General features: G+C 39.6%; 2 protein-coding genes across 11 annotated transcripts in view; one reads left to right on the top strand and one right to left on the bottom strand.

The window, feature by feature from the left end:
- The window catches only part of LOC121390710 (kinesin-like protein unc-104), a 127,555-nt gene extending 123,898 nt beyond the window's left edge, over window positions 1-3,657 (bottom strand). For all 10 annotated transcript variants that reach the window (XM_041522598.1, XM_041522600.1, XM_041522602.1 and 7 more), the window contains exon 1: window positions 3,533-3,657. The gene's annotated coding sequence lies outside the window, so the exon portion shown is untranslated. The remainder of the gene's footprint in view (window positions 1-3,532) is intronic.
- A 313-nt stretch (window positions 3,658-3,970) lies between these two features.
- LOC121389963 (ATP-dependent RNA helicase DHX29-like) overlaps window positions 3,971-18,115 on the top strand; it is a 41,220-nt gene continuing 27,075 nt past the window's right edge. Inside the window, exons 1-12 of the mRNA XM_041521640.1 lie at window positions 3,971-4,155; window positions 5,708-5,781; window positions 7,119-7,232; window positions 8,761-8,890; window positions 9,100-9,224; window positions 9,864-9,974; window positions 11,142-11,268; window positions 12,005-12,238; window positions 13,777-13,945; window positions 14,739-14,865; window positions 15,570-15,671; window positions 17,833-17,958. Coding sequence (XP_041377574.1) covers window positions 4,089-4,155; window positions 5,708-5,781; window positions 7,119-7,232; window positions 8,761-8,890; window positions 9,100-9,224; window positions 9,864-9,974; window positions 11,142-11,268; window positions 12,005-12,238; window positions 13,777-13,945; window positions 14,739-14,865; window positions 15,570-15,671; window positions 17,833-17,958 — 1,506 coding nt within the window. The 5' untranslated portion in view covers window positions 3,971-4,088. The remainder of the gene's footprint in view (window positions 4,156-5,707; window positions 5,782-7,118; window positions 7,233-8,760; window positions 8,891-9,099; window positions 9,225-9,863; window positions 9,975-11,141; window positions 11,269-12,004; window positions 12,239-13,776; window positions 13,946-14,738; window positions 14,866-15,569; window positions 15,672-17,832; window positions 17,959-18,115) is intronic.

The raw sequence follows: 18,115 nt of genomic DNA, 5'->3' as shown, positions 1-18,115 counted from the left end.
GGTAATTTGAAACCAAAGAGAGAGGCTCTTAACATAAAAAAAGGGGAAAAAAAGAGAGAAAAGTGGTGGTGAAATTTTCCAAAAGGACATGATCATAATTAACATAAAACACCCAAGGTCAGTTTGCCTTCCAGAGCACATTTTCCCTGAAAATATATGCAAGGTCGTGCCATAATTAATATGACATATAGGTTATAAATACATGTTGGACTGACAAACCAATTCACTGCACCGAAGTCAATCAAAAAATCAATACATGAGTGAAAAGGGATAGAGATGTATATTTTTTTTATTATTTACAGAATTACATGTAAGAGCTGAGGATTACATAATGATCTATGTAAGAGCTGAGGATTACATAATGATCTATTTCTGTGTCTTTCTGCATGTTGTCAACAGGAAAACGCCGCCCAATGTTACATCTTCCTGGTCACAGTGGTGGGATGTAGCCCAGTGGTAAAGCACTTGCAAGGGTGTGTAATCTACATGTATCTAGGATCGATCCCCATTGGTGGACCTACATGTGTTTTGTTATTTTTCTCAATCCAGTCAGTGTTCCACAACTGGCTTAAAAAAGGCCATGGTATTTACTGTCCTGTGAAATTCTATCACACCTGTGACATTTTAAAAAAAAGGGACCACTTTTAATTTTCTACAGGCCGGTAATTCACGGATTAAACAAATATAATTCATGTAATTTACATTTGCACCACAACTGGTATATCAAAGGCTGTGGTATGTGCTATCCTGTCTGTGGGATGGTGCATATAAAAGTTCCTTGCTACTAATGGAAAAATGTAGCTGGTTTCCACTTTGAGACTACATGTCAGAATTACAAAACAATTGTCATCCAATATCCGACCGGCCTTGGTGGCGTTGTGGTTAGGCCATCGGTCTACAGGCTGGTAGGTACTGGGTTCGGATCCCAGTTAAGGCATGGGATTTTTAATCCAGATACCGACTCCAAACCCTAAGTGAGTGCTCCGCAAGGCTCAATGGGTAGGTGTAAACCACTTGCACCGACCAGTGATCCATAACTGGTTCAACAAAGGCCATGGTTTGTGCTATCCTGCCTGTGGGAAGCGCAAATAAAAGATCCCTTGCTGCTAATCGGAAAGAGTAGCCCAGGTAGTGGCGACAGCGGGTTTTCTCTCAAAATCTGTGTGGTCCTTAACCATGTGTCTGACGCCATATAACCGCAAATAAAATGTGTTGAGTGCGTTGTTAAATAAAACATTTCTTTCTTTCCAATATCCGATAATCAATAAATCGATCAATAAATCGATGCTTGTGTACTCTAGTGGTGTCATTAAACAAAACGAACTTCAACATCACGCCCATGAAAATTGTGAGGATTATTGTTTTGTTCATGCTAAATCATTTGTGCAACCAATTTATCATTTGCACATTCAATTAGGGTAATCATTTACATGGTTATGACATGTGACACAAAACAGAAATGGGTTACCTAAATTCGATTTTTGCAAATTTTCTTCAATTCATATAGGCCTGTACAAGTTTTGGGGTGTTTTTTAGTAGTGACCAATTTCTTCTATATACTGAGTCAAATTAAAAACTTCACAATCTAAAATTTGAATAAAATCAATTAGTGTTGAAAGCAGGTATTTTTCACGAATAAATATTGCAATGGCAATGTCTACACAACACCATAGAGGCAAAAGTGGTTTTGCACGTGCCACTGGTCATGTGACTACAAGAGCACACGTGTTTTCATCGTTACTTGCTCACAGTAGTCTGACACAACGAAAAAACACATTAAAACAATATTTGTTATGACGTGTTTCGATGCCACGCCTCACAAATGTGCAGCGTGAACATGCCATCAACATGTTCATGCAGGAACATCAGTAGCTGACATTGCAAGGGCATTGGGTTGCAGTCGATGGGCAATTTATGATCTGCGGACACGAATACAACAAACGGGCACCACAGCTGATCGCCCCCGACCAGGTAGATCATGTGTGACGTCATAGGCAGATGACCGTCATATTGTGTTACGTCACCTCCGCAACCATTTCATGACCCCTACAGCAACCAGTAATGAACTTTTCAGATGTCGGGTGTCCTCGCAAATGATCCAAAATCGGCTGCGAACCGCTCACTTCCACACACGTAGGCACAATGCCACTTGTGATGGACTCCGAGGGAATGGAATAGAGTCATGTTTAGAGATGAATCAAGATTCACACTGCAATTTGCCGATGGCAGGCAGAGGATTTGGAGATGACGTGGTGAACATCATGCTCAGTGTTGTGTCAGTAAAGTTGACAGATTTGGAGGCGGAAGTGTAATGGTTTGGCGTGCTTTCTGTGGAAATGGACTTTCTCTATTTCTTGTCATCTGTGGCAATGTCAATGCTGCTGCATACCGCGACTAGGTGCTGGCCCAGGAACGTGTGCCCTTCATGGCAGCTCATGTCAGCATGACAACGCCACACCCTACATGGCCATCTTGACAAGGGATTACCTGAGGAACGCGGGCATCAATGTCATGGATTGGCCTTCAAGATCATCTGACCTGAATCCCATCGAGCATGTCTGGGATGTGCTGGGAAGACACATGTGCATTCTCAGGAACCCACCACAGACTTTGCAGGAATTTGGTGCCACATTAGTAGAACAATGGCACCGTATCCCTAATGCAGTCTTTACAAGCATCGGGCAGTCAATGAGGAGGAGCTGCCTTGCAGTTGTGGGTGCACATGAAGGGCATACGCGCTACTGAACCTGTGATTTTATCAGACGATCCTGCTTGTGAATTACCATTTTGACTGTTTGTAGTTCAGGAAGTGCTGCCATTAGCAGCTGCTGTAGAGATGTCAATATTTAGAAATGCATTTCAAGTTATTTTAATCTAATTAATCTTTTAAAATATTTTTCAGTGGTTTTGAGGTGAAATATTTTGAGGTCAGCATGTTTATAGTTAATTTGGCCATTATTATTTTGAGCATATGTATTTTGAGCACCACATTTATCACATCAACTTTGATGCACTGTAAAGCCGTTTAGCAAGACATATTGTTTTTGGCCTGCTATTACAAAATATAATAACAGGTCATAATTTACTTCCTATTTCATGCCCTGTTACAATATACAAAGTATACAAAATCACTTCTTCACCTATGTCCTGGGATTTCTACACTAATTCTGTTAACTATAAATTAGTCACAACCAAAGTCATCCATTAAAAAAAAATAAAAGCATAAATGTATTAACAGGTGGTCCCTTCTGCCAAGTTGAATAAAGTACATATGTTCATGAAAATTCGTTCATAAATTATTTAAATTAAGGGATTTTATAGTTGAGGACTGTTATACAAAGAGATGATTAAACAATAATTAATAATCAAGCAAAACACTGTCAGCTGCCAATGCAAACTGTAATGACTGTTTCCACTGGTAAATTATAATTATATGGCACTACTATACACTGCAGCCACATATGATTATTGACGTAAATTGCATTGTATTTCTACGTAAAAACTGTCAGTAAACTATATTTAAACAACATACTAGCTTTGGTTGTAGAACTTCCAACATGTCGCATCATAGATTAACACCATCAGAGCGTCATAAATATTTCCTTGTTTGTTGTTCTCCAAACAAACAATCTACCTTGTTTAGTTTGACATTTCTAATCATGTGAATCATATGACTCAACTATCATAGACTGGCATCCAATAGGATGCGCAACAAAATATAAGTCTTTTGTCATAGTTTCATTCGGAGTACTTCGGAATACTTCGGTCCATTAGGTAGACAGGTTTTGGAACTTTAAAGTTTATAGTGGCGTCGGATCGAAGTAATTAAATATGTTGAGAAATGATGGGTCGCTACTGTTTAAGTGCATGCATACAGTTACAATTAAATGTGCAAATTTATTTTTAGCAAAATCTGATTGTCACTCTGACCAGTAATGAATTGTGGCTAAGGAGGGATTTCGATGACAGAACAAAGTAGAATGGCTGCGCCCATGCTAGACACTGACAGTTCATGTTTGGCTTTTAAGGGCTGTTAAGAGTGAAAACAAGTAATTTATGTCAATAATTCTGATCTGATCAATTTAATAATGGGTAAAAAGAAGCAGGCAAAAAGTTTAACCACAACAGAAAAACAGACAAAGAAAGATGAAAAGTGTAAGACCATTTCATAATTGTAAAATCTGGCCTTTACTTTAGTAGGCTGAGTAGCAACTGAGCAAGGCTATAAAATAATTGTTAAAAGTTAATTTTTAAGGTGTGTGATCAATCATAATTATTAACTGAAGTGAAAAAACTTTAAAAATAATTAAGTAATGTTTATAAAATCAGGGCCAGCTCTGGGTAATCAGAAAATTTTGACAAATCATTTTAAAAATGCAAAATCTATAGCTATTTTCCAACAAAATATTAAGTATTACACACACATTTTTTTCACCAAATTAAAATAAAATTCGCCAAGTGTTCTTTAGTGGTGTCATTAAACAAAAAACTAACTTTTTTTGTCAAAATCAACCAACAAATGTTAATATTAATAATATTCATGCCATTTTCTGTTTCGACTTACATGGGGTTTGGCCTGTTTTTCAGCCCTCTACATTTACTTTTTCATCTAGGAGCCAGATGGCACCAGCCTATTTCTAGATAGTATGAAATATTTTAGTCGCCAAATGAAAAAAATGGTTGCTTCAAACCCTAAGTGAGTGCTCCGCAAGGCTCAATGGGTAGGTGTAAACCACTTGCACCGACCAGTGATCCATAACTGGTTCAACAAAGGCCATGGTTTGTGCTATCCTGCCTGTGGGAAGCGCAAATAAAAGATCCCTTGCTGCTAATCGGAAAGAGTAGCCCATGTAGTGGCGACAGCTGGTTTCCTCTCAAAATCTGTGTGGTCCTTAACCATGTGTCTGACGCCATATAACCGCAAATAAAATGTGTTGAGTGCGTTGTTAAATAAAACATTTCTTTCTTTCCAATATCCGATGATCAATAAATCGATGCATGTGTACTCTAGTGGTGTCGTTAAACAAAACAAACTTCAACATCACGCCTATGAAAATTGTGAGGATTATTGTTTTGTTCATGCTAAATCATTTGTGCAACCAATTTATCATTTGCACATTCAATTAGGGTAATCATTTACATGGTTATGACATGTGACACAAAACAGAAATGGGTTACCTAAATTCGATTTTTGCTAATTTTCTTCAATTCATATAGGCCTGTACAAGTTTTGGGGTGTTTTGCCATGTATGGTTGCTTCTGTGACCAAATCGGTTGCAATGTAGAGGTCTGTTTTTGACAGAATTATAGCCTGTGTACTTAGGAGATACAAACATTTTTTGGGCCCAGTATGGAAAGGAAGGAAATTATTTATTTAACGACATACTCAACACATTTAATTACGGTTATATGGCGTCGGACATATGGTTAAGGACCTCACAGATATTGAGAGAGGAAACCCACTGTCGCCACTTCATGGGCTACTCTTTCCGATTAGCAGCAAGGGATCTTTTATATACACCATGCCACAGAAGACAGGATAGCACATACCACGGCCTTTGATATACCAGTTGTGGTACACTGGCTAGAACGAGAAATAGCCCAATGGACCCACCAACGGAGATCGATCCCAGGCCCAGTATGGAGGTAGGGCATGTATGTAAATGCTTTAAGCCGTACTCTCGGAATACTTTTTTCATATTTACAGCTAAGAAGACATATTCATTAACTAAGAGTGATGCAACTTCAGTGGCAGATGGCTCGGTGGACTCATTGCCTAAGGTAAGTGTTGAATTACATTGTCTGTGAAAGAAATAAGACGTTTCATCCGTATGCTCAATGCCTTTTGAAGTCTGTGGTAAAGGTTTCTGTCTTGGAAATACACAGCCCTCAGAAAATTGCGAGAACGATAATTTCATTTGCACATTGCTCATGCAAATTTAATTTTGCGTAACCTTTTCTCTTTTTTTCGCACAGAATTTGGAGCACTATTTATTTGGATATAATGGGTTACGCAAACAGGAAATGGTCCCGAGTTACACTTACACGATTAACCGAATGGATCGGTCGAACTACTCAATAGGTCGATCACTGACAGGGTTTGACCTAACTGGATTCAACTGTATATAAATACATGTATAAATAATATATATTATATATAAACCATCGCTGCTGCTACAAAGTGGGGAGGGGGCACATGGCCCCCTTCACCCCACACTCCCACTTCCTACGCTAGTGAATAGTTATTTATTATCAATATTAGCATCAAATTCTGAATTAATTAGTAACTTCACACCTGTTACAAAAGAAATCCATGAATAAATTTGATTCTTTTGGACTCCTGTAATGTAAAGTTGTAGGAATCCAGGATTCTGGTCGAATTTGATGAAAAACGAGGCCTGGCAAACGAAAAATGTAATTCTGAGATTGTCTTTATGTTTATCTCAATACTACTGTACATACTGTACATAGTTCCAGCGTTCGAAATAAGCACTTGTCCGTTTGTCCTGACAAGTGAAAATCTATTCGGACAAGCAAAGTGTACCTTGGTAGTTGTCCTGTGGATAAGCAAAAATGTTCAATGCAGTTTCATTTAAAAAAAAAATTAAAACATTATCCTTGTACTTGAATAAAACAAACCATTTATTTGGACAAGTGAAAATATTGACGGATAAGTACACTTCTAGATGCATTTGTCCGTTGGACTAGTAAAACAATTCTGCTTATTTCTATCACTGTAGTCCCCAAAGTAAATGGATATATTTGTTAAAGGGACAGACCATTTCCTTACAACCGAAGTGTTTTTAGTCATCCTGGTGTTTCTAATACCACAAAATGCATTTTTCATATTTTTAAAAATGCACATGCATCTGAAAAGTAATGATTATGGAGTCGTGTTTTAGTCTTATTTTTAAGAGTATTTCAACATCACAAACTCTTATTACACACTCTTGTATCCAAATTTGTTACAGGTTTGTAAATTGACCAAACTTATTGTTACTATTTACTGGTTGAAACTAGGGTCTATGGGGAAAATATGCCTTAGTGTTTAACAAGTAGGGTCTGTCCCTTTAATTTTTACCAATGATTTTTTGTGTCTGTACATTCGTTTTATTCAGGTTTCTATTCCCGATGAACTGGAGCGTGACATTATTGCCCTGATACAGAAAGAACAACAACAGAGGGCGCCACAGGGTGAAGTGTCCAAGAGATTAACAAGCAAAAAGTTAACAGTATGTATTGTAGTAGACTGTGTCTATATATATATTGTTAGTTCAAAATAAATGCAGGGCTTCTAGAATTTGTATAAAACATCCACTAGCCAATGGGATCAGTGATTTTAAAAATTTACTAGCCACGATTGAAAATTAACTAGCCCTACTTTAAGTAAACAGTTTTACTAATAGTAATAATCAGATATGTTACCTAAAGAGGGAGATAGAGCTTATAAACCCTTAGGTTGGGGTGGGTGGGGGATGGACAGGATATTCATATTTTTGCAAAATAGATTCAAATGCAGCATTTGACCCCCCAAAAAAAATCACTAGCCGTCGGGCATGGTGATAGTAGTTATTTACTAGCCCAACATTGAATATCACTAGCCATGGGAGTAGGGCTACCATAATCTAGAAGCCCTGTAATGTAAATATACCATTGATATACTATTATAACTCGTGTTTGGTATTCGGTTTGAAAATAGTATTCAAATACCAATGATGAAATGGCCAGTGATTATTTGAAAAACAACTAAACAACAACTGACTCAAACTAGTTTGAATAGTGTAATGAACTTTTAATAATTGAAAAGAAATGCAAGTTATGAAAATCTAATCTAACCAATGTTTCTGCCAGAAAGAAATGTTTGGGTATGGCGTTATGGAATTGAATGTAACCACAGTCAACAACAAAAAAAGAAGTTTTATTTAACGACACACTCAACACATTTTATTTATGGTTATATGGCGTCAAACATGGTGAAGAACCACACAGATAATGAGAAAGGAAACCCGCTGTTGCCACTTCATGGGCTACTCTTTTCGATTAGCAGCAAGGGATCTTTTATATGCACCATCCCACAGACAGGGTAGTACATACGATGGCCTTTGATATACCAGTTGTGGTGCGCTGGCTGGAACGAGAAATAACCCAATGGGCCCACCGACGAGGATCGATCCCACACCGACCACACATCGAGCGAGTGATGTCGCACTGGGCTACGTCCTGCCTGTCAACAGGTTAAGCAAGAAAATGGGTTACGTTTGGGGTTAGGGTTAAGAAAAGCAGTAATGATAAGAATAATTAATTTTGTCAAAAACCCTGCTAGCTATATATTTTGACTTCTTCTTGTTTAGTATTACTGAATTATTAATATCAAATTCTGAAAAACACTAAATCAGTATGAACAAAAATAAATACGTGGCGGTAACCATACAGGAAACTATGAGATAGTGCACATGGATTTTTTTACTTGAAAACTTAGCGGGTTCCCTCTATGTGAAAATTACTAAATGTTTGACATCCAGCAGCTGGTGATTAATAAATATAGGCCTACAGTTGAATCCCATTGGCTCGAACCCCGTCAGTGCTCAAGAAAGTGTTCGACTTAACTATTCGTTCAACAGTGTGTAAGTGTAACTCAGGACTTCGTTTTTGGTTCGAGTGTTGCAGTGTATTCGACCCTTCTGAGTTCAACCCAACAAGATTCTTTAGTAGTGTTGTTAAACTAAACAAACTTGATATTTGTTTCATATTTTGTTTCAGGATGTGTACAACAGTCTGTCAAATGCTGGGTTTTCACACAAGCAGATTGAAGGGGCCATGTCCAACTGTATATTCTATGGAGGAGACCTCATCGACGCTCTTGACTGGCTGTGTCTAAACACCCCTAATGGTAAGCTGATAGCTGACACAGAGTGTTTGTGTCTAAACACCCCTAACGGTGCGCTGATAGGCCAAATCGACATGTGCACTGACCAGAGACCAGAAATTTATATTTATTTTGTTTGGCCATAAACAGGTGCAGTTTTTGTTTCCATCATGATTAGTGTCTCATTCTTAATAATCTTTCAATTCTTATTTTAAAAATTCTTAACCCAACAGATCAGCTTCCTGTTGGATTCTCTGAAACTCTTCTAAGGGAGGAGAAAAAACGCCGCCCAACTTTTGACCAATCACTGCAAGTGGATGCAGCCATGTTGCCGCAGAACTTAATGGAGACTCCAAAGGTTTGTAGCGTTTATACGATGATGATAAAATCTCTTTTAATGATTATTAGTTCCCTACCAGTCCAACTGAACTATAGGTTTCATATCCGTCAGTCTGTCTTGTCTGTCTGTCCATCTGTCTGTCTGTCTGTCTTTCCATCTGTACCGTATAGTTTTCCAGACTTCTTTTTCAGAATGTCACCAGATGTTGAGCTAAAAAGAATTTGTTTAAATTCAGGGACCATTTTGTTTAAAAAAAAATTCTTGGCGATATTACGAGTCAACTGAAAATTGATTAGCAAATACTGTTTAATATTTCAAAATGGTATAGCGATCTCTAAAATTTGCGTAGCGAATCAGGACGCGATACTGAACAAAATGTTCTCTTAACTTTATGTACTGTTACACATCAAGTTTGACTTTCATGGTATATCAAAGGCTGTGGTATGTGTTATTCTGTAAGTTGGATGGTGCATATAAAACATCCCTTGCTACTAATGGGGAAAATGTAGCAGGTTTCCTCTCTAAGACTATGTCAGAATAACCAAATGTTTGACATCCAATAGCCAATCATTATTAATAAATGTGCTCTAGTGGTGTCATTAAACAAAACCAACTTCTTTCTTTGTATTAATGGGTCTGTTTTTAAACATATTTTAGGCAAAAGCTCCAGTGAAGAAGGAAGAAAAAGAGTCGGTAAAGAATTGGATTCTCCAGTTTGCCGACAAGGATTCCTCAGAAGAGGAGACAGACGACAAGGAACCAGATCCAGTGAGTTATCTCCCTTTTTGGAATTCTTCACTAGAGAAATGAAGTAAAATTAAATTGTTCTAAAAATTAAATTTGTATATGGGAGAGACAAGCAAGGGAAAAAACAACTTTTTTTTAATATGGCCCATTGGGCTATTTCTTATACCAGCCAGTGCTCCGCAACTGGTGTAACAAAGGCTGTGGTCTGTACTATCCTGTCTGTTGGATGGTGCATATAAAAGATCCCTTGCTGCTAATCGAAAAGAGTAGCCCATGAAGTGGCGACAGCGGGTTTCCTCTCTCAATATCTGTGGTCCTTAACCATATGTCTGACGCCATATAACCGTAAATAAAAGGTGTTGAGTGCGTCGTTAAATAAACCATTTGCTTCATTTCCTTCTAATAACTGTGGTTTAAATGTTTGTTTGTTATTTAGGATCTGATATTTAACATCACATTTTTCAAAACTATGGCTGTTTGGTGTCAAATAGTTCATTTGTATTCAAGTTGCTCATTATACCAAATCTGACCAGTCAAATTTTTCTCATAAAAAAACGGAAGGAGGAAATGTTTTATTTAATGATGCAATCAATATATTTTATTTACAGTTATATGGCATCGGACATATGCTTAAGGACCACACAGATATTGAGAGAGGAAACCTGTTGTCACCACTTCATGGGCTACTCTTTTCGATTAGCAGCAAGGGATCTTTTATATGCACCATGCCACAGACAGACATACCACGGCCTTTGATATACCAGTCGTGGTGCACTGGCTGGAACGAGAAACAGTTATTAAATGACATATGGTAATTGTGATGGATTGTTTATTGGATGTATGTTTGGTTTGTTTAACAACACCACTAGAGCACATTGATTAATTAATCATCAGCTGTTAGATAATAAACATTTGATAATACTCATGTAGATTTAGAGGCAACCAGTTATATTTTTTTATTAGCAACAAGGGATCTTTTATACAGACTTTCCCACAGACAGGATAGCACATACCACAAGCTTGATATATCAGTTATGGTGTTGGGTGGGGGGAATAATCCTATAATCAAAGCTAAAGTTTGTTTTCTTTAACGACACCACTAGAGCACATTGATTTATTAATCATCGGTTAAACTACTAGAACACTGCTTGTTGTAAATACATTGCCTTGATTTATTTTAATTTACAGAACGAAGAGTACTTAATACTGACAGCTAAACTGCTAGATGCTAAGGAGCAGGCTGCCATTGCTAAGCAACAATGGAACAAAGACGAACAGAAGCAACTTTCCAAAAGGATTCGTGACTTTATGCTCGGTATGTATTCAGGCATTAGTTATTGACATGAGTTTTCTCCCTTGATTAGACAAATTGGTTGTAGATCCTTGTGGGCGGTATCAAGTTACATTTTAAACTAAAAAAAAATTGAATATCAATTTATTGGAATATAGATGTACAAAAAACCCAACTGTTGTGCTACTAGTCTGTAAATTAGAGTTTATGAAAGTTATACAAAAAATTTGCTAATTATAATATAAAAGTGTGTACTTTAAGTCGCTGAAATTTTTTTTTAATTGAGAGTTAAATTTAAAAACAGCAACCTTTAACTGGCTGGCATTTTACAAATCTAGTGGGTGGTTTGTGGTTGTTATTTTTTTTGGGGGGGTGGGTATTGCAATTACAAAGTAAAAAGGAGAGATGTAGGTATAACTTTTCCACCACCAGCCATGGTGTGAACGTTAACATTTAGTTTAACATTTAGTTCAACTTTAAAGTTTTCCATTTAGCTCCTTTCTCATAAACTATACGTTAATATTTTCATGCAAGAAAAAAAATCAAATTAAAAGGTTTTTGGGGTTTTTTTTACATTTATTTTTATTTATTTTAGTAATTTTTTTAACTTGCATTGAGAATAGAACAGAATAAATGTTTAATGGCTAGCATGCCTTGAAATAGCATCTATGGATGCAACTACAAGCAACACTGAATAATGTTAAGGTATGCAAGACATTTAATTGTACAGAATTCTTGGGGTTTTTTTTATTATTAACAGCTATGGAGAAACTAGAAAAACATCCCGCTTTTAACCCAGCTGTAAAGATCAGTAGCATAGACAAAGAAGATGCCATTGCAACGAAGAATTCTGATGTTGCCATGGAAACGTCCCCACCAATTAACTCGACCGTTGCAGAACCGACTGATAACTCGGCTGGTGATTCGGACGATGAGTGTTTTGATCTTGGATTTGGAGTAATGGAAGAGAGAGTCGCAGCAGAGGCACCCAAAGGTATGAGTAAAAAACAACAAGTTATCACCTTAGGGTCTGGGTCTGGCAAGTATGGTGCCAGTTTAACATAAAACTCATTGAATCGAATGTGACGTCAACTACAGATGTGGCAATTGACATGTGCTATATTTTTACACTGCCAGACTGACAGTTGCACACTTTTCAAATTTTACTCATTCATTTTTCTTAATAACCAATAGGAAAGGTATGTCCCATGTTTATTTTTGATGTTTATAAAAATAAATCTATCTAAAGATATGAACGTATTGATATATTTTGAAAACATGTAACAGTTACAGACTCAGACTTCAAAATACTCCAGACATGGCGTCTTTGCCACACTCACCTGGCCCAGGCTTATAAACCTTAAAGTCCAGACTTTAACGTCATGGCAACGCCATTCAAATAGCATTACGTTAAAGTCTGGACTTTAATTATTAAAGTCTAGAAGTTTTATAAGCACAGGGCCAGATTCAGATCCAGACCTAGGCCCAGATCCAGTGTGTTTTGGGCCTTAGAGTATTAGCTTTATCCTGCAAATGTTAGAATGACAATTAATGCTGAGGTATGTCGAACAGTATTCACCATTCGACCAGAGCATTTCAGTTAGTACCGACAACTAATGATATAAAAAGTGTGTGATAGAAAATCTAGGCCAATGATTTATTTTCAAAATATATTCACACACAAAAAAAAACTTGAGCATATCGTGAATGATAAAAACAGTAAGTATATTTTATTTCTCAAGTTTAAACGTAAAATTGGAAATCTTTTTTATAAACAAATGTGCTCCAGTGGTGTCATTAAATAAGACAAAGTCCAAGTTATTAATAAAATAAAGATTATTATACGAGCTTGTGTGTCGTACTGATTTTACGAAACAAGTGTCAGGATTATTATATTACCCAAGAGAGAGCGAGGGTAATACATGAATCATGACATGAGTTTCATAAAATCAGTACAACTCACACGCGAGTGTAATAATTTCTTTATTATCCATATTATTATTGTTGTTTTCTTTATGAATAACAAGACCCAACTCAAAATGTTTCAGCAACAACTTGAAAGAAATGACGAAATGACGTCATATTTCAAATGCACTGTCTGAGCTAGGACTGGAGAAGGAACGCCATGTTATGACATCGCTTCCCAGAATTACGTCATTACACTTGTTATTACACGTGTGCTTCATATGATTATTATTAACTCGGTTATGTTGAATCATATGGATAATAATATAGTTTACACTCATCTACTGGTAATCATTCTTGATTTCTTTAAGTGTGGTGCATTAAGATGAGAGGGGGGAGTTGCTAGAGAATATAGGAAATGCCCGACACAGTCATGACAAGGCATATAATACATAATGTGACACATGATTAAAGCCAATAAATCTTGAAAAATACTATTTAGCAATCTAAACATATTTGCTTTAAAAGTTGTTGATATTTTTTCCATCACACCTGTTTGTTGTCTGAATGAATATGTTTTAGCTCTCTTCCACTTAAGATATTAATAGAGATCTCTGTGTATTCTAGCACCTGTTGTCGTAACGAAGGCCATAGTGAGGCATTTTGAATACACTCGCCAGCAGTGGACGGGAAAGTCTCCCAAACAGTTTCTCATCGACTGGGTCCGGAAACACCTTCCCCGCAGTGACGCACCGAAATACCAGAAAATACAGCAACAGGCTTGTTTCAAATGCAAGTGAGGGCTTCATTGGTGTCTTGTTAAAACTCACTGCCTCAACAAATGAGATGCACATGAACCTCTCCCCTCCCTCCTCTCTCTCTCTCTCTCTCTCTCTCTCTCTCTCTCTCTCTCTCTCTCTCTCTCTCTCTCTCTCTCTCTCTCTCTCTCTCTCTCTCGCACTCTCTGTCATGCATTCTCTCTTGTTTGTGTCTCTATCTCTCTCTCTCTCTCTCTCTCTCTCTCTCTCTCTCTCTCTCTCTCTCTCTCTCTCTCTCTCTCTCGCACTCCGTCTCTCTGTCATGCATTCTCTCTCTCTCTCTCTCTCTCTCTCTCTCTCTCTCTCTCTCTCTCTCTCTCTCTCTCTCCTGTCTCTCGCACTCTTCCTGTCATGCACTTCTGGTCTTGTTTCTCTCTTCTCTCTCTCTCTCTATCTCTCTCTCTCTCTCTCTCTCTCTCTCTCTCTCTCTCTCTCTCTCTCTCTCGCACTCCGTCTCTCTGTCATGCATTCTCTCTGTGTCTCTCGCACTCTCTCTCTCTCTCTCTCTCTCTCTCTCTCTCTCTCTCTCTCTCTCTCTCTCTCTCTCTCTCTCTCTCTCTCTCTCTCTCTCTCTCTCTCTCACACTCTCTCTCTCACTCTCACTCTCACTCTCTCTCTCACTCACTCTCACTCTCACTCTGTCTGTCTGTCTGTATCGCTATCGCTCTTTCTGTCTCTCATGTAGCAAAATAATCAATGTCAGATACCAAACAGTTATAATTTAAAATATGCTGAGGTATCATTAATTAATATTCCTTTTTTTTGTTTTAGATGTAGAGTGGATAGAAAGAAGGAAGGAGGAATGTTGGAAGTCTGTCCTGACATTTTGTGTGAAAATGTTAAAGAAGCAGAACACTTAGCGTCGACTTTAGCTTTATATCATTTGTGTAAAGGCCAGGTATGATTTTGTATATCAGTTCATTTTCATTTCAACTTATTTCTGTGCTTATATCTAAATTAACCGGGCTGCGAACCCAGTACCTATCAGTCTTATGTCCGATGACTTAACCACGACACCACCGAGGCCGGTGGTATATCATTAATCTGAAGGCCATGTATTAATTTAGTTGACGTTTTTAAACACGACGACGTAGTTTTTACTATTGGACATTACTTGTATTTTATTGTTTAGATTATTCATTTTCATACATCCAAAGTGCTTCTAGTGACCCTGATGTTTGTAAAGTTTGTTTGTTTTGTTTAACGACACCACTAGAGCACATTGATTTATTAATCACTGGCTATATGATGTCACACATTTGGTAATTCTGACATATAGTCTTAGAGACGAAACCTGCTACATATTTCCATTAGTAGCAAGGGATCTTTTATATGCACCATCCCACAGACAGAATAGCACATACCACGGTCTTTGATATACCATTCATGGTGCACTGGGTGGAACGAGAAATAGCCCAATGGGCCCACCGACAGGGATCGATTCCACACCGACCACGCATCAAGCGAGCGCTTTACCACTGGGCTACGTCTCGCCCAAATAGTGATCACTTTGTGATATCGCTGTTGGAGCTTATGTCTGTTTTAGATTTTAGTGGAGTTTTTTGCTGATTTTATTAAATTAACCATCTACTTTTATTTCAGTCTGTGTACACATTGTTACCCCCACCGTACCGGGACATTTGGTTAGAGTGGCAGGACGCGGAAAACGCAGCTAAGAAAGAAGCAAAACAAGTGGAAAACAAAGTAAGAATAATCTGGGGGTTGTGGCAGGGCTTGTGGTGCAGTGGTTGTGGCACGGGGGTTGTGGCACGGGGGTTGTGGCACTGGGGTTGTGGCACGGGGGTTGTGGCACTGGGGTTGTGGCACGGGGGTTGTGGCACTGGGCTTGTGGCAGGGCTTGTGGCGCAGTGGGTTGTGGCACGGGGGTTATGGTGTTGGGGTTGTGGCAGGGCTTGTGGCGCAGTGGGTTGTGGCACGGGGGTTATGGTGTTGGGGTTGTGGCAGGGCTTGTGGCGCAGTGGGTTGTGGCACGGGGGTTATGGTGTTGGGGTTGTGGCAGGGCTTGTGGCGCAGTGGGTTGTGGCACGGGGGTTATGGTGTTGGGGTTGTGGCAGGGCTTGTGGCGCAGTGGGTTGTGGCACGGGGGTTATGGTGTTGGGGTTGTGGCAGGGCTTGTGGCGCAGTGGGTTGTGGCACGGGGGTTATGGTGTTGGGGTTGTGGTAGGGCTTGTGGCGCAGTGGGTTGTGGCACTGGGGTTGTGGCACGGGGGTTATGGTGTTGGGGTTGTGGCAGGGCTTGTGGCGCAGTGGGTTGTGGCACGGGGGTGTTGGGGTTGTGGCAGGGCTTGTGGCGCAGTGGGTTGTGGCACAGGGGTTATGGTGTGGGGGTTATGGCGCAGGGGTTGTGGCACTGGGGTTGTGGCAGGGCTTGTGGAGCAGTGGGTTGTGGCATGGGGGTTATGGTGTTGGGGTTGTGGCACAGTGGGTTATGGTATGGGGGTTGTGGCGCAGGGGTTGTGGCACGGGGTTATGGTGTGGGGGTTGTGGCGCAGTGGGTTGTGGCACGGGGGTGTTGGGGTTGTGGCAGGGCTTGTGGCGCAGTGGGTTGTGGCACAGGGGTTATGGTGTGGGGGTTATGGCGCAGGGGTTGTGGCACTGGGGTTGTGGCAGGGCTTGTGGAGCAGTGGGTTGTGGCATGGGGGTTATGGTGTGGGGGTTGTGGCACGGGGGTTATGGTATGGGGGTTGTGGCGCAGGGGTTGTGGCACGGGGTTATGGTGTGGGGGTTGTGGCGCAGGGGTTGTGACACGGGGGTTATGGTGTTGGGGTTGTGGCACAGTGGGTTGTGGCACGGGGGTTGTGGCGCAGGGGTTGTGACACTGGGGTTGTGGCAGGGCTTGTGGCGCAGTGGGTTGTGGCACAACCCCAGTGTCACAACCCCTGCGCCATAACCCCCATGACACAACCCACTGTGCCACCACCCCAGTGCCACAACCCCTGCGCCACAACCCCATAACCCCCGTGCCACAACCCCTGCGCCACAACACCCACACCATAACCCCCGTGTCACAACCCACTGCGCCACAAGCCCTGCCACAACCCCAACACCATAACCCCCATGCCACAACCCACTGCGCCACAACCCCCACACCATAACCCCCGTGCCACAACCCACTGCGCCACAACTCCAACACCATAATTTTATCCGGCTTTATTGACAGTTTTAATTTCTTTGTTTGTTAGTCTTCTACCGATCCAACCAGAGGGGACTATGTGTCCGTTCATCACACATACAGTTTTCCGAATGTTTTTTCATCTTTCACAATGCTATGAGATCTATATTGAGCTGAAATTGTATTTATAGCTTTATACTGTTGTGTTACAGAATTTCGTGGCGAGTTATGGCCCTTGAACTTAGGAGATACCAAAAAAAAATTGTCCGGGTATTCTCTCAGAATTATATAGAGATTATTATACAAGCTTGTGTGTCGTACTGATATTACAAAACGAGTGTCAGGATTCTTATATTGCCCGAGCAAGAGCAAGGGTAGTACATGAATTCTGACACAAGTTTCGTAAAATCAGTACGACTCACACACGAGTGTAATACTTTCTTTATTATCCATATTATTATTGTTTTCTTCATGAATAACAAAACCCAACTCAAAATGTTTCAGCCACAACTAGAAGGAGACGACGAAATGATGTCATATTTCAAAGTCACAGTCTGAGCTTGGACTGGGGAAGCAATGTCATGTTATGACATCGCCTCCCAAAATTACGTCATTACACTTGTTATTACACGTGTGCTTCGTATTATTCTTATTAAATTGATTATGTTAAATCACATGGATAATAAAGTTTCTTTATTACTCTACTAGTTTCTTTATTTTATTTTATTTTAGCCGAGAGATCAGTTTATATCACGGTTAATGAAGAAACTTCAGCTGGAGGAAGGAAAACAAACCGGTGAGACTGGATCCGGACAGGGTGATGTTGAAGAGGATACTTGGGAAAGTCTCGCAGACAAAGTTAGTTATACTGTAAATCAGGAAATTTTAGCGGAATTTAGCGTGGCCATACATGAGTGGCCGTTAGATACCATTTATCTCACAACGAATTGTTTTAAAATGTATCTAACGAGAAATAGAGAACAATACATGAGTGGCCGTTAGATACCATTTATCT

The sequence above is a fragment of the Gigantopelta aegis genome, chromosome 15 (genome assembly GCF_016097555.1).
Source record: "Gigantopelta aegis isolate Gae_Host chromosome 15, Gae_host_genome, whole genome shotgun sequence".
NCBI lineage: Eukaryota > Metazoa > Mollusca > Gastropoda > Neomphalida > Peltospiridae > Gigantopelta > Gigantopelta aegis.
This window is presented reverse-complemented; position numbering and strand designations above follow the sequence as displayed.